The sequence below is a fragment of the Magnolia sinica genome, chromosome 6, assembly GCF_029962835.1.
Source record: "Magnolia sinica isolate HGM2019 chromosome 6, MsV1, whole genome shotgun sequence".
Taxonomy (NCBI): Eukaryota; Viridiplantae; Streptophyta; class Magnoliopsida; order Magnoliales; family Magnoliaceae; genus Magnolia; species Magnolia sinica.
In genome coordinates this window covers 49,368,914-49,385,722 of record NC_080578.1, presented here as the reverse complement: position 1 = coordinate 49,385,722, position 16,809 = coordinate 49,368,914, and the positions used below count along the sequence as shown (strand labels likewise).

General features: G+C 40.9%; 2 protein-coding genes across 5 annotated transcripts in view; both read left to right on the top strand.

Annotated features, from left to right (window-relative positions):
• LOC131248757 (sphingoid long-chain bases kinase 1-like) overlaps positions 1–16,809 on the top strand; it is a 42,684-nt gene that overhangs the window by 12,176 nt on the left and 13,699 nt on the right. For 2 of the 4 annotated variants that reach the window (XM_058249207.1, XM_058249205.1), the window contains one exon: positions 1,012–1,060. In XM_058249207.1, coding sequence (XP_058105190.1) covers positions 1,012–1,060 — 49 coding nt within the window. Of the gene's footprint in view, positions 1–1,011; positions 1,112–16,809 lie in introns of all 4 variants that reach the window. The other 2 variants (XM_058249206.1, XM_058249204.1) reach the window with 1 other exon arrangement.
• On the top strand, positions 13,340–14,959 carry LOC131248758 (uncharacterized). The gene is made up of 2 exons (XM_058249208.1): positions 13,340–14,266; positions 14,576–14,959. The coding sequence occupies exon 1, from the start codon at positions 13,416–13,418 to the stop codon at positions 14,151–14,153; it is 738 nt and encodes a 245-aa protein (XP_058105191.1). The 5' UTR covers positions 13,340–13,415; the 3' UTR covers positions 14,154–14,266; positions 14,576–14,959.

The following is a 16,809-nucleotide window of genomic DNA, read 5'->3' as shown; positions in this document are numbered from 1 at the left end:
ATGTGGCTGACCCCAATTAGTCGGGATAAGGCTATGATGATGATGATGATGATGATGATGATTGGCATGGCCATTTGCAGGTGATGCAGACCAATTCTTATGTATATGCACCTCATATTTTAGAGCTTTGCTAAGCCAACATGCATGTACAGGTCAGCTAATGCACATGCCATCAATTATGCAGCATGGCAGGCATGTACAATATCCAATTCATCCATCAGATGGGTACCACTGTAAATTCCCTATCCCAATAATCAGGTCAGCCGACTAGTCTGTGGGCCATGATTAACCGAACAATTGTACAGTTGTGAAAGATTCAGCCAAAGTTTTCTAATCCGTCCACTTATTTCCGATATCATGGCACACCTACTAAGTGGATCACCTTCATCTTTGGGCAGTAGCATCTATATGGTGAGGTCCACATGATGGATGGCTTCATGGATGGCTTGTATATATCACCTGTGTGCCACACTGGTAGCATATGGGCTTAGCAAAGCTCCATACTTTAATATAAATGTTTTAGCAAAGTTAGTGGCTTAGTGCTCATTCAAGAGCTTCACTGTTAAGATGGAGAAGAACAACTGGAAAGTACTAAAATACCATGTAACTAGTTGATGATTGTGAATAAATGCAACAACTGTCGTCAACATGTTGCCCTTCAGTTGATTGGTCAATATGTGGAAGGGGAAGCTTTACACAAAAAGACAAATACACATCTAATAAGGAAAAAAAAAGAAGAAAGAAGTCCTCTTTATCATCAAAATGAAATATCATTTGATTCTAACTACTGATGTTCGTTTCGGTGTTTCAAATATTAATTCTCTTGGTTCCAGTTGACATTCAGATCATCCTCCTTACTTGAAGTCTCTTGTTGTGTGTTGACTTTGAGACCACATGCACTTCTGCTTTCCTGTCATTTGCTGCTATCAATTTATAAAATTTAAAATTTAAAATTTAAAAAAAAATAAAAATAAAAATCACTAATTCCTTTGCTGGTTTTGTTGGTTACAGGGCGGCCTTACAGGTACAGATGTTTTTGCTGTTGAATGGATACAAAATGGTGATATTCATTTTGGGATGACAGTTTCATATTTTGGTTTTGTTAGTGATGGTAATATGTTAATACTTATTTCTTGATTCTAGGTGTATCTGATGTAGGTAGCAGTAGTCTTTTTTAACTGGTTAAGGCATAAGGGGCAACTTAACATCATTGAGATGCTTTCATAAGAAATGGAGTGGTGCAAAATTTGATGGAGGACATGAAAATTAAATATGATATGCGAGATTTCAGGCTTAAGATCACGTTAGTTCATAAACAATTACACAAATTCCATATCCCACATGAAAGTCCAAACATTCAATTAAGGGGAATCTATGCGAGTCCAGGCCTACACATGATAGGGCTAGATCAATAAAAATTATGAACCATATGATACTCAAAGATAAGAAATAATCATCCACACATGCATAGTAATCAGTCCCTAATCCAAGGGATTCACCAATTTCAAATCAAGGAACCCTAAGGTAAGAAAAGGGGCATAAAATTAGAGATTTGAGTAATTTAGGGTTAGGTTTAGGGATTTTGGGTGAAAGCGGAGTGAAAGAGAGGAGAGAGACGAACTAAAGAAGTACCGCACGTGTGGACAACAACAATGGCCCAGATGCACATGCGTGTGATCTCGGCCGCACGTGTGTGGGGCCCACTATTCAGAAAAAGGCCACCTTGGTCCTGGTCGGCCAGGGATGGACTCCAAAACCCCCAAATCTCAGCTCGATCCAATGTACGGTTTGTGCGTAGTGCTCCGCAGAAGTTTCAGCCCTCCTGTAGGGCCAGATTCTGAAATTCTGCTGTGGGGAGGAGAATTGCTGCAATAGATGATTGATTCGAAGTGTAGATGATGGCGTGAGATGAGAAGAAGGTATGATAGAAGATGGGTAGTAGAGATAGCGATGGATGGGGGTGAATCGGGATAGATGTGGCTTTGCACCACGGCAGTTAACCCTTCGATGAAGGGAGGGTTTCGCACACAATTAGGCTTCATAACTCAGAGAGTAGGAAAAAGTAGAATTTTTATTAATCTTCAATCAATTAAAAAAAAGTTACAATGGGTGTCTATTTATAAGAAAACCCTATACCCTAAAACTCGTGCAATGTGCGCAACTTATTACTTGGCGATGAAGTAAATCAAAATAAAAACTAATTAAAGAAATCTAAATCGTCCATGATGTTCTAAATAACATTAATAAGAAAAACCTAAAATATGAAATCAATCTGACTAGTAGGCCACGATCATGAGATCCCATGATGGACTTTTCTTGACCAACGGGCCCACTCTTTTGAATCAAAACTTCGTCTTCTAGGTAGGAGGCCCTCCCTGGACGTTGTCATTGATCCAGATCGACAGTGGGGCCCTCCTTCCGGTGTACATGCGTAGGGGGGGCGGCGTGAGTGCGCGTGATATCCCTATCAATTCTCCCCGGCTGCGAAGATTTCTCCACTAGCAAAATAAAACTCTTGAACTGCTTCAGGATGTCAGGATCAAGTCTTTGAAGCTCCTCCTTAGTGAGTCACATGCTGTCTGAAGCTGGGCATGACTTCCATTTAACCAGGTACTTCTGAAACCCACCGTCTGACGTTGAAACTATCTGATGGTTCAAGATATCCTCTATTTCCTTTTTGGGTGTGTGAAGGTTAGGTATGGGAGGTAGAGGCTGGGAAAATGAGTCGGTAAGGATAGGTATGGGATGTAGAGGCTGGGAAGATGGGTCGGGACGGATAGGTATGGGAGGTAGAGGCTGGAAAAATGGGTCGGGACGGGTAGTTATTGGATGTAGAGGCTGGGAAAATGGGTTGGGAATGGTAGGTATGGGAGGTAGAGGCTGGAAAAATGGGTCGGGATGGGTAGGTATGAGACGTAGAGGCTTGCAAAATGGGTCGGGAAGGGTAGGTATGGGAGGTAAAGGCTGGAAAAACGGGTCGGGTATGGGGAATCAGGACGGGTGGGCAAAGGGCCGGACAAAGTATCAGTAGTCCTCTGAAAAGTAACTAAATCCTCCACATCGGGTGTAAAATTAATTCCCATGGAAGGTAGAAGATCTACCTCATACACATTGAGACCGTTTCGTTTTATAATTTTGAAGGGTCCAACGGTACGCGCGTGTAACTTACGAATGACCCTCGGAGGGTACCGCTCGGGGCTGATGCGGACCATCACGGAGTCCCCAATATTGAATCCTTTGAAACGTTTATGGTGGTCTGCAGAAAATGTGCAATGTTCATTACTAGTCATGATCTTCTGCCTGATTTCTTGATGCCATGAATGAATGTGATGCGCAAAAGACTCTGCAGACTCTGACAGCCTATGGGACAGTGACATAGGGACAAGATCAATAGGTTTCCTAGGTTTATAACTAGTAATGACTTCACAAGGGCTTAGACCTGTGGACCTATCGAAAGAACTATTCAACGTAAACTTAGCTGTAGGTATTATGATGTCCCATGTTTTGGTGTGCTCTATATCCCTCCTAGGGGGAGACTCATCCGGTAGATCATCAGGAAAGACATTATGTAACTTATCCATTACTGGAATGGCCTCAGTGGGTAACTCTACACTAGCCTCTGGTGCACTCTCTCCAGCCACAAGGCCGCACATGTTATACCCCTCAAAATAGTGGTCTTGATGTCTCTCATGGGGTGGGTGCACGGGTGCACACCCATAATTGATTCCTTGACCAACTCCATTCATTGGTCTATTCTTCAGGCCACCTGCCTGAGATTGGACATCTACCCCGATGGTGGGGTTTGTCCTGGCGATGGTCTTTAGTCGGGTAATGCGTACGTCAAGCTGTTCAAAGCATTGGTCCATTTCCAAGCGCTTAATCATAAACTCCAACTTCTGGGACAGCTTGTTTAGTGACTCTTGCAATTGTTCCATGTTTAGTGTAGGGTGCCAACGAGCAATATAATTGTCAAAATATAAGGGTTTTTTTTTTTTTTTTAAGAAACAACCTAGTTTCTAAAAACGAAAAAAGGAAAGTTTTTAAAACAAGTTAGGAAAGTTTTTATAAAAAAAAACAAATTAGGAAAGTTTCTAAAGAGAAGCAGCCTAGTTTCTAAAAACGAAAAAGGAAAGTTTCTAAAAACAAATCGGGAAAGTTTCTAAAGAAACAAATTAGGAAAGCTTCTAAAAAAAACAATCTAGTTTCTAAAGAAAAAGAAAAAGGAAAGTTTCTAAAAATAGAAAGTAAGTTGGTTTCTAAAAAAGAAAAAAGAAAAGTAAACTAGTTTCTAAAAAAGAAAAAGGAAAGGAAACTAGTTTCTAAAAACAGATTAAGAAAGTTTCTAAAACAAAAAACAGAAAAGGAAAGTTTCTAAACCTAGAAATAGAAAACTAAGTTCTAAAATAATTCAAATAAGGGGATAATAGAAAATTTCAGCAGCTTATGTCAGGGTTTATGGACCTCTAAACAGCCATATATGATGAGAATTGATGCGTAATGGACATAAACAACCATACCCTAAACATGTAATGAATTCCCCTACAAGAACCCTAGGCTCTGATACCAAATTCGATGCAAGACATGAAAATTAAATATGATATGCGAGATTTCAGGCTTAAGATCACGCTAGTTCAGAAACAATTACACAAATTTCATATCCCACATGAAAGTCCAAACATTCAATTAAGGGGAATCTATGCGAGTTCAGGCCTACACATGATAGGGCTGGATCAATAAAAATTATGAACCAAACGATACTCAAAGATAAGAAATAATCATCCACACATGCATAGTAATCAGTCCCTAATCCAAGGGATTCAGAAATTCCAATTCGGGGAACCCTAGGGTAAGAAAATGGGCATAAAATTGGATATTTGAGTAATTTAGGGTTAGGTTTAGGGATTTTGGGTGAAAGCAGAGTGAAAGAGAGGAGAAAGACGAACCAGAGAAGTACCGCACGCGTGGACAACAACAATGGCCCAGACAAACATGCGTGTGATCTCGGCCGCACATGTGTGGGGCCTACTATTCAGAAAAAGGCCACCTTGGCCCTGGTCGGCCAGGGATGGACTCCAAAACCCCCAAATCTCGGCTCGATCCGATATACGGTTTGTGTGTGGTACTCCACCGAAGTTTCAGCCCTACTTTAGGGCTAGATTCTGAAATTTTACTGTGGGAGGAGAATTACTGCAATAGATGATTGATTCAAAGTGTAGATGATGGGGTGAGATGAGAAGAAGGGATGGTAGAAGATGAGTAGTAGAGATGGAGATAAATGGGGGTGAATCAGGATAGATGTGGCTTCGCACCACAGTAGTTAACCCTTCGATGAAGGGAGGGCTTCGCACCCAATTAGGCTTCACAACTCAGAGAGTAGGAAAACGCAGAATTTTTATTAATCTTCAATCAATTAAAAAAAGCTACAAGGGGTGCCTATTTATAAGAAAACCTTATACCCCAAAACTCGCGCCATGTGCGTAACCTATTACTTGGCGATGAAGTAAACCAAAATAAAAACTAATCAAAGAAATCTAAAGCGTCCATGATGTTCTAAATAATATTAATAAGCAAAACCTAAAATATGAAATCAATCTGACTAGTGGGCCACGATCATGAGATCCCATGATGGGCTTTTCTTGACTAATGGGCCCACTCTTTTGAATCAAAACTTCGTCTTCTAAGTAGGATGCCCTCCCTGGACATCGTCATCGATCCAGATCGACGGTGGGGCCCTCCTTCTGGCGTACGTGCGTAGGGGGGGCGGCATGAGTGCGCGTGTACGCGTGATGTCCCCATCAAAATTACTACAAGGGCAACATTCCTACCTGACCTCATGGAGGTACAGCCCTAGATGTTGCAGTTCATTGAACCCCAAATATGTAGTTGTTGGGACACAGTTGTTTTAGTTTATTTAACATTAAATATATATTTCTTATTTTAAATATATTTATAATTAATCTTTTATAATAAAAAAAATTTATTTGTATGTGACTGAGCATGTTCACATACTCATTTTGTTGTGTCCAACACGGGTACAATGGGAGATTTAAAGGATAGTATATTCCCTAAAATAAAATTAAACTTGATGCATCAACAACAATAACACCACTTCTAAAACATCGTACATGGATATGAACATTACATACAAAATATGAGGCTGGTTGCTATCTAACTGAATTGTTCTAAAAAATGAGGCTGGTTGCTATCTAACTGAATTGTTCTAAAACATGAGGCTGGTTGCTATCTAACTGAATTGTTCTAAAATATGAGGTTGGTTGCTATCTCAAGGGGCTTTTATGGACAGGAGACAGACTGTTGACGGGTCCTTCCTAGCCAATGAATGTATTGACTCTTGTAAGAGAAGAGGGGATCGAGGTGTAGTTTGCAAACTTGATTTCGAAAAGGCACATGATCATGTGGATTGGGATTTTCTTGATAACATGCTTGGGAGGTTGGGATGTGGGGTCAAAAGACGAGCTTGGATCCAAGCGTGTATTAGGTCAGCTAAATTCTCGATCCCGGTTAATGGCTCACCGAATGGATACTTCTTAGCTTTTAGTGGGTTGCGTCAAGGCAATTCATTATCTCCTTATCTATTTGTAACAGTGATGGAGGCCCTTAGCAAAATGATAGAGAAAGGAGAAGTGATTGGCTTGGTGGAAGGATTTGGGGTGGACAAATCAAATTTTCAGATTTTGCATCTCCAATACGTGGAGGATACACTCCCATTCTGTAAATTAGGCATGTTCAAAGTGCAAAATCTTTGGTCGATTATTGTAAGCTTTGAGGCGGTCTTCGGTTTGAAGGCGAACATTAGCAAAAGCGAGATTCTTGGAGTTGGTCTCTCTAAAGAAGAAATTCAAAATTTTGTGTCCATTATTGGTTGTAGGGAGGGGTCCTTTCTGACCACTTCTCTCGCAGGATTCCATTATGTATTGGTAAACTGGCAAGACACATGTGGGACAAAGTCATCGAGTGTTGTGAGAGGAAGATGTCTAAGTGGAAATTGAGATATCTATCTATGGGCGGGAGAATGATTTTGATTCAAGCATCAATGTCAAATCTTCCAGTTTACTTTGTCTTTATTCAAGTGCCCAAAGTCAGTTTTAAATGTTTTGGAAAAGCGAAGGAGAGATTTTTTGTGTAAAGGATCGTAAGATAAACACAAGTTTCACCTTATGAAGTGGGAAGATGTGTGTAAACCGTGAGACCAAGGAGGAGCAAGTTTGAGAAAGGTAGAGGAGATGAACTTAGCATTGCTAGGGAGATGGGTGTGGAGGTTTGGGGTAGAAGGGGGAGCTAGATGGAGGGCAACGATAGGAAGAAAATATGGATAGATGATAGCGGGTGGTGGAGAAAATCTTCTTCTTTGTATCCAGCTTCTTATTTATGGAAGTTGGCGTCCTTAAAATAAAGGGTTTGAGAAGGGATAGGTTTCGAGTTGGGAAATAGAAAAAAAAAAGAAAAAAAGAATGTTCATTTTTTGGAGGATAGGTGGATAGGAAATAGTATTTTGAGTGTTAGCTTTCCCAGGCTAGCGGGGTTGGCTAAGGAAGCAAACATGAAGGTTAGTAGCTGCTTCTTATGGAGGGGCGATGAAGTTATTTGGGCTCCCTCGTATAGAAGGAACTTCGGTGAAGAACATTTTCAAGAATTAACAAGGCTTCTTCAAGTGTTGGAAAAGGTTTCTTTGGTCACTTCAAGTACAGAAGATGGTTAATAGTTAAATCAGGAAAGTTTTTAGTTAAATTATTATATCGGGTTTTAAGCGAAGATGGAGAAAATGAAAGGATATCTTCGACGACATCTGTATGGCAATATGGTTCTCTGTTGAAGGTAGCGGCTTTCTGATGGCATGTTGAAAGGAACTGTAGTTTTTGTGAAGAACAAATGGGTGAGAGAACTTGTAAAAATAAGAAGTTTGGGAGAGAGAGAGAGAAGGGGGTGGGGGGTTGTTCCTTTATATATGTAGGGTTTTTGCAACTACTTACCTCATAACAAGTTATTAATGATATATTTAGAAACAGACGCCTATTTACAGAAAAGTCCCTTCTAAACATAAAACACCAATGATAACAATGTTCTAACACTCCCCCTCAATTTGGTGTATAACTATCTGTCATACCCAAGTTGCTAGAAATCTCTTGCAACATGGGAGAGCTAAGCGCCTTTGTAAATATATCAGCTAACTGTTCTGTTGATTTAAGAAACATAGTAGCCAACAATCTAGAAGATATCTTTTCTCGAATGAAATGTATGTCAACCTCAATATATTTGGTCCTCTCATGGAAGACTGAATCAGATGCAATGTGGATAGCCGCTTGGTTGTCACAATAGAGAGGAATAGCCGAAGTGATAGAGAAACCAAGCTCCACCATAATGGATCTCAGCTACAGAAGTTCACACGCCTCATGGGCCATAGCTCGATACTCTGCATCTGCACTGGATCGAGATACTATGGACCGTTTTTTACTTCTCCATGTCATCAAGTTGCTTCCAACAAAGGTGCAATAGCCAAAGGTAGATTTAGGTCCATCGAGCATCCTACCCAATCAGCATTAGAATATTCAATAATATTAACATGTCCATGATTTGCAAAAAGGATATCACGTCTTGGGCATGACTTCAAATATCTCAATGTGCGATACACAACATCTAGATGGGATGATCTTGGCGAATGCATAAACCAGCTTACAATGCTAACAACTTGAGTAATATCTAGTCTCATAATCTTCAAGTAAAATAACTTTCCAACCAATCTCTAGTACATACCTAGGTTTGTCAGACAATCACCTTCAAATGCATGTAATGAGTGCTTCTGATCCATAGGAGATGAAGCAGGATGATCACCAAGTTTACCAATTTCATTCAGTAGGTCAAGGGTATATTTTCTCTAGGATATGAAGATGTCTTTAAACAAACGATCAACTTCAATCCCCAAGAAGTATCGTAGAGGGCCAAGATCTTTAATCTCAAACCCCTTGCTCAACATGTGTTTGACCCGGTCAACAAACTCCAAATCATCCCCAGTCATAACAATATCATCCACATATACGAGTATAATGGTTCGACCTTCTTATTGAGTATGGATGAAGACTGTATGATCTGCCTGACACCGCTTGAAACCAAAGGAAAGACTAACAACGCTAAACCTGGCAAACCAAGTTCTCAGAGGTTGTTTAAGGCCATAAAGAGCTGATGAGGACATCACGTCACGTACACTCTTATGTATCAGAGGAGGAGGCGAGCTACTCCGATTTCCCTATGGCTAGGTGAGTACCCGTGATCGTGTTGAAGACCCCATGTGCATGTGCGAGCATCTGGAAGACCCCACACTGGGAAGATGCGCATGGGCTGCTTTATGGAGTGATCTAGATCATTGGATCGAAGGGAGATGACGATCGGGTCATTGGATTGCATAGATCACATGATCAGGCCATTGATCGTTGATCGTCCACATTAGTTTTAGACTTTATCATATTTTATTATTTAGTTTTTGATTATTTTATATTTAGACACATTATGAGTGTTTTAGTTGATTTTATTTAAACTAGGGCTATTTTTGTTAAAATTCACAAGACAGTGGGATTTTTGTAATTTTTTGAACTTCTTGGATCTATAAAAAGAGGGGGACTGTGATCTCTCTCCCATTGGATTTTTGTGAGAGAGAGAGAGAGAGAGAGAGAGAGAGAGAGAGAAGCTCTTACTTTCTTCTCCCATCTTCATGCGATTTGGAAGGAAGATTGGTGCGAAGCTAATCTTCATCAACAGAGGTGCGAAGTATCCATCTATCCCCACAACATCTTCTCTTCTCTTCCCTATCCAGGTATTTTCTTTAGGTTCTTCATTCTCCCCATCACAAATCTGTCTTCTTCCAAACCCAACCTTCTCATACCCATCCATAATTCAAACCCTAACTGACTTAAATCCATCCTCCCACGCCACACGTGTGACCGTACAGCCACACATGTGAATCCCACCTGCCCCTTTTGGTTTCCCACCATCATTATGTCAAAACCCCTTTCTTCCATCCCTGAAACCATAACCCTAAACCTAAAATTCCTAAGTTTCCTATTTTCTCAAATTACCCAAACCCTAATTTTCACCCTAGGTTGTAGTAGGTTTCCTATTTTGAAATAGACTATATCTTATGCTAATTGGATGTCCCTACATCTATTAGATCCTAGTTTCTTTTTATTTAATGATCTTAAGTTATGATGTTGGTAGCTTAGGCTAGAATTATGCATGGTTTTCTTTTGATTTTGATGATATTTGTGATGATTATACAGATGTTTGTGTTTTTGGGTTAAATATCTCAATTCGGTTATTTGATCTCACATGTTACTTAGTTCATGCATCGGTCCTGCATTAAGAGCCTTTTTTAGCTTACAAACTTTTCCAGTCTCGTCCTTAAGCTAAAATCCAGGAGGGAGATCCATATAGACCTCTTCTACCAGATCTCGTGAAGAAACACATTCCTAACATCCAATTGAAATAGAGGCCAATCAAGATTGGCTGCTAGTGAAATAATCAAACGGACAGAGTTTAATTTCGCCACAGGAGAGAACGTTTCATTATAAACAACCCCATAATGTTGTGTGTAGCCTTTAGCCACCAGACGGGCTTTACATCGTTCAATGGAAGCATCAACCTTATATTTAATAGAGAACACCCATTTGCACCCAACAATACCCTTACCAGTATGTACGGAAAAAGGTCCCATGTGCCATTTTTATCAAGGGCAGCCATTTCTGCCTCCATTCAGGAACTGCAAGGGCCTCAAAAACTAATTCAAGAATGGATGAAGAGAAAATTGCAGCCAAGAACGCACAAGATGAAGGTGAGATAGACTCATAAGAAAGAAAATTAGAAATAGGATTTAAGGTTGGATGATGACTACGAGTGCGAGAAGCAACATGTGAAGATGGACCTGCAATGGAAGTAGGATGAGAAGATGTACTTGATACAGGAAGAGGAGCCATGGATGTGGAAGCCACTGGAGGGCCCTGTCTGCGAATATAAGTGATGAGTTGCTTGGGTCCCGAAGAGGAAGAAGTGGAAAGAGGATCAACAGTCATCATGGGCAAAGAGTGATGCATATCAACATTGTCCGATGGATTAGGGAAAAAAAAAAGAAGGAGAAAATGGCTGGTCTTCAAAGAAAGACACATCCATGGATACCAATTTTTTTTCTGTAGATGGGTCATAAGTCATTACACTTAAAGCCCTTGTGCTGAAGAGAATATCCAATGAACATACACTTAACCGACCGATTATCAAATTTGTCCCTCAAGGGACTCGGTGAGTGAACAAAACAAGTGCAATCAAACACATTAGGGGGAACAACAAACAAGGGACAGTCGGGTTTAAGGGTATGAATCGGAATTTTTTCGTTTAGAACTCGTGTAGGCATACGGTCAATTAAGTAAGAAGACGTTAGCAAAGCTACAGACCAGTATGATTTAGGAACCTTCATTCCGATCAAGAGTGAGCGAGCAACTTCTAGGAGATTGCGATTCTTCTGTTTTGCCACTCCATTTTGTTGTGGAGTGTAGGCACAAGAAAGTTGGTGATGGACCATTCTTCTGGAGATAAGATTTGACGATTTTGGAGATATACTCACCACCATTATCAGAACGAATGGTTTGAATGTTACATTCATACTAGGTCTGGATCATTTGATGGAATGATTGAAACAAGTGAAATAATTCATCACGCCTTTTCATCAAATACTCCAAAATAACACGAGAAAAATCATCAATGAAAGTGACAAAGGAATAAAATCCATCGCGAGACTTAATAGAATTAGGACCCCAAACATCATAATGTATTAAAGCAAATCTCTTAGTAGCACAACGGTCAACAACAAGAAATGAGGATCTAACATGCTTACTAAACTGACACGTTTCACATCTAAAAGACACATCGTCCAACTTATTAAAATGAGGAAAAATAATTGTAAAGTTTTAACAGACACATGACCCAGTTTTGCATGCCATAGGGCAGCAAACCCTTTATTAGACTCTAAACTACTTGATGTAGAAATAAAGGATCGAGATGGAGCGGAAGCACTAATAGCAAAAAGTAGAGACCACCATGCTCATAGCCGACACCAATAGTCATCTTCGTACTCAAGTCCTGAAATACACAATGAGAAGGAAAGAAAATTGCACAACAATTTAATGCTCTAGTAAGACTATTACTAACGGATATCAAATTGGCATTAAACTTAGGGATGTACAAGACGTTAGATAAGGTGATGGAAGGAGAAAAAGATACGGAACCAATACATTCTACTGGAGTGGAAGTCCCATCAGCAAGATGAAGTAAACTACTACAAGTAGAATAGGTGGAGGAAAGAAGACAATTGTTTGTACCGGTCATATGGTCAGAGTATAGAGAATGCTAGTGTATTATATTTATAGTGTGTCCTTTTAGTGTAAGTGCATGTGCACACTTCCCTATTCTCCTGCAGTGTACTATATGCTTTTTCATAATAAAATATTATGTGTTAGGGCATGCAAGCCTAACACATATCATCTCTCCCAAACTGTCCTCCTCCTCTCTCAATATTCTCATCTCTTCTTCACATTATCCTCATCAAATCTTTTTCTACTTGGTATCAGAGCAAGTTCAAGGCATTCCGCATCCAACAGGTTGAGAGGCGACACGTCACCTTGCTGACGTCAGCATTGTACGGACGCATGGGCTCTGTTTGAGCTAAAAGTTTAGGGGTTTGATAGATCTTGATTTTAGAAGATTTGTCATGATTTTTTCAGAATTTATTGGACCTCATTTCATGGTATTTTGGGTGAAATAGAGAAATTCGAAAATCGGTTCCAGATTCCGTTTTTCTTCGATCTACCTCAAATCGGTAAGCTTTTCTTCGGTTTCTTTGCTCAAGATGGACCGAAATCTTCCTCCCAAGCTATCCATGGTAGATTTTTTACTTAAGATCAATGTTTGAGAGGTTTTTAACCTCAAATGGGCGTGTGGCTGGGCCATTTTTCACTCAATCAGGCCCTATTTGACTGCGTTTCATGGTTTTTTGGACGATTGATATTTGCTTGAGGTTTATCTCTTGTTATGTTAAGGATCGAGTGAGATAGAGTTGTTTGAATCAATCTTTCTTGGCATAGGGGTCTCTTGGCATAGGTTTATTTCTCTTGAACTCTATTATGGACGATAAAGGGCCCTCATCTCTTGGCATAGGTCTCTTGAATCTAACCCCTCGCAGATTACCTCCATTAAGTTGAATGGTGACAACTATCTTCAATGGGCACAATCAGAAAAGTATTTTTAGGAGCCCGTGACAAGTTGTCGTATATTTTGGATGACCCCCAAGCTCTACCGATGTTACCTACAAGTCTTGGACAAAGGAGAATTATCAAGTTATTGCATGGTTGTTGAATAGCATGGATTCCTCGATTAGCCACTCAGTGATGTTTTTATCCTCGGCTAAAGGCATTTGGGATACGCTTCATGATATGTTCTCGGAATCTCAGAATTTTTCACGGGTATTCCAGCTTATTCAAGAAATTGGTCGGTTTCAACAAAACTCCAGATCCTTAAAAGACTACTATTCGATGCTTCGGGGTATGTGGGATGAGTTGGATATGTATCAGCCTCTTCCTTCCAAATGTAAAGAGGATCATGAACATGCTCATAAGCAACGGGATGATACTCGTATCATGCAGTTCCTCGCTGGGTTGAGTTCTGATTATCTTCACGTTCGCGATCAGGTTGTTATGCAGGATCCTCTTCCCCCATTGACGACAGTCTATGCCATGTGTCAGCGTGCTATGATCTCTACTCTTCCTTCTCATTCATTTGTGCCACCCGAGCGTTCGGCACATCTTGTTGGCGATCAGTACTCCCTTGGTCTTAGGGTACCATCCTTGAGCTCAGGGCGCATTTCTGGTTTTAGTGGTCGTGGTAGAGGCCGCGATCTAGATCGCAGTCGCGGCGGCCGTAGTCTTCGTGGTCGTGGTGGACGTGGACGAGGACGTGATGGTTCCCGCATTTGTTCACATTGCGGTGGAACTAATCACACTATTGATTATTACTGGCAGCTACATGGTCGTCCTACGTATGCCGCTGCTTCTGTTGCTTCCACTGTTGCTTCTGAGACAGTCTTCCACCCCGACAGCTGAGCAGTCTACTTCAGGGGAGTCTCTTATTATTTCTCGGGCGGCATATGATGCCCTTATGCGGCTTCACATTCGGGATATTCCTGAGCCTTCTCACGCAGCTTCGGCCCAGTCAGGTACCGCCCTTCTTGCGTCATCCTCTCCTACCTCCTGGGTCATTGACTCTGGAGCTTCCTCCCATATGACTGGTAAGTTGCAAATCTTTTCTTCTTATTCTTCTTCTTCTTCTCCCACTCAGTATGTCACAGTCGCAGATGGAACCCAATCTCCCATCTCTGGGATTGGTTCCATCCCTCTCTCTTCTTCCTTGTCTGTCCTCCGTATTGCATGTGCCTCGTTTTCCATTAAACTTATTGTCTGTTAGCTCTCTTACTAAATCACTCAATTGTTCCATCACCTTCTTTCCTTCTTATTGTTTGTTTCAGGACCTACAGACGAAGAGAGTGATTGGTGGGGGCATGAGCGAGGAGGCGTTTATCTTCTCGATGATACACCTGTTGCCGCTTCTAGTACCCTTTCTCTAGATCAAGAGTCCATGACTCGGTGGCATTGCCGCTTAGGCCACCCATCCATTGCTAGATTGAGACTTTTATTTCCCTCCTTACCTGTCACTAAACCATTATGCTGTGATATTTGTGAATTGTCTAAACATCATCGTGCTACGTTTCCTCCTAGCTCTTCTGGGAGGAAATCTCAACCTTTTCTTCTGGTTCACTCGGATGTTTGGGGACCAGCTCCGGTTACCTCGACTTTTGGATTTAGATATTTTGTTACCTTTATTGATGATTATTCCCGCATGACTTGGATTTATCTTTTGAAATCTAAAAGTGAAGTATTTGATGCATTTAAAGTGTTTTATCATGAAGTGTGCACTCAATTTCATTGTTCCATCAAATCCCTCCATTCGATAATGGGGAGAATACATGTCTACTGCATTCCTTCTTGCAAGAACGTGGTATTTTATCTAGACGTCATGTGCTCGCACTCAACAAAATGGAATTGCAAAACGAAAGAATCGTCATCTTCATGTTGCCCGCACCCTTCTAGTAGGTATGCATATACCCAAACATTTTTGGGTGATGCTCTTTTAACTGCTACTTTTCTTATTAATCGTATACCCTCACGTATTCTGTCTTATAAATCTTCATTTACTATTTTGTATCCTCATGATAACCCATTTCCTCTACCATCTAAAGTTTTTGGTTGTACATGCTTTGTTCAAATTTTAGATGGGAGTAATGATAAACTTAGTCCCAGGGCGATTAAATGTGTCTTTATAGGGTATACTCGGAGTCAGAAAGGTTATAAATGCTTTGACCCATTGACTCGCAAGAAATATGTCTCTGCCGATGTCACCTTCTTTGAGGATCTTTCTTTTTTCTCCTCTCCAGGCCGATCCCTCTGTGATCCTCTTGCGCGTCAGGGGGAGTATAACTGTTATCCTCTTTCCACTAATGATCATGGGAAAACTCCTCTCCCCTCTATTCAGCATCCTGTTGGTGATATGGTTGAGCCTAAGCCTCTGCAGGTGAATCAGCGTCGAGATAAATCTTCACAAGCTCAGTCATCTACCCTTCCGCTTACTTTGGATGTTGGTTCAGGTGACTCTCCTAACTCGAGTGTAGATCTTCCCATTGCCTTGGGAAAGGGTCACGATCTTGTACTCAACACCCCATTAATAATTTCGTTTCATATGATCATCTTTCACCGTCTTTTCAGTCGTTTGCAGCTTCCCTTTCATCACAGACTATTCCTAGATCTCTCTCACATGCTCTTCAAAGTCCTGATTGGACAAAGGCGATGATGGAAGAAATGTCTGCTCTTGAGAAGAATCATACTTGGGATCTTGTGCCACTTCCTGTAGGCCATAAGCCTGTTGGCTGTCGATGGGTTTATACAATCGAGTTTCGTCCGGATGGCTCAATTGATCGCTATAAAGCCCGTCTTGTTGCTAAAGGTTACACCCAGACTCATGGTGTGGATTACTTCGAGACATTTTCTCCAGTGGCTAAGCTTAATTCAATTCGTGTTGTGCTCTCCTTGGCCGTTAATTTATCATGGCCCTTGTTTCAGCTTGATGTTAAGAATGCATTTCTCCATAGGGATCTTACAGAGGAAGTTTACATGCATCAACCTCCTGGCTTTGTTGCTTCTCACAACCCTGCACTTGTATGTCGGTTGAAGAAGGCTCTTTATGGACTCAAACAATCTCCACGTGCATGGTTCGAAAAATTTAGTCAGGCTCTCTTGGAGTTTGGCTTTGTTCGTAGTCATGCTGATCATTCTCTCTTTATATGTCGTCGATCGACGGGCATCATGGTTCTCATTGTCTATGTGGATGATATTGTTTTGTCCGGTAGTGATTCTGCTGGAATGAGGGAGGTCAAAGATTTTTTGAAGACCAAGTTTGAAATCAAGGATCTTGGTCCTCTTCGTTACTTCCTCGGAATTGAAGTTGCTCGCTCATCATCCAAATTGGTCTTGTCACAACGAAAATATGCGCTCGATCTTCTCATGGAGACCGGCATGTTAGGGTGCAAGCCTGCTACCACTCCCATGGATACTTCACAGAAGCTTCGACCAGATGATGGTCCTCTCCTTACTGATCCCGAGATGTATCGACGACTTGTAGGCCGGCTTATTTACCTGACTATTACTC

Excerpts from the sequence above, each read along its gene's own strand:
- LOC131248758 (XM_058249208.1), top strand. The coding sequence starts at position 13,416 with ATGGATTCCTCGATTAGCCACTCAGTGATGTTTTTATCCTCGGCTAAA.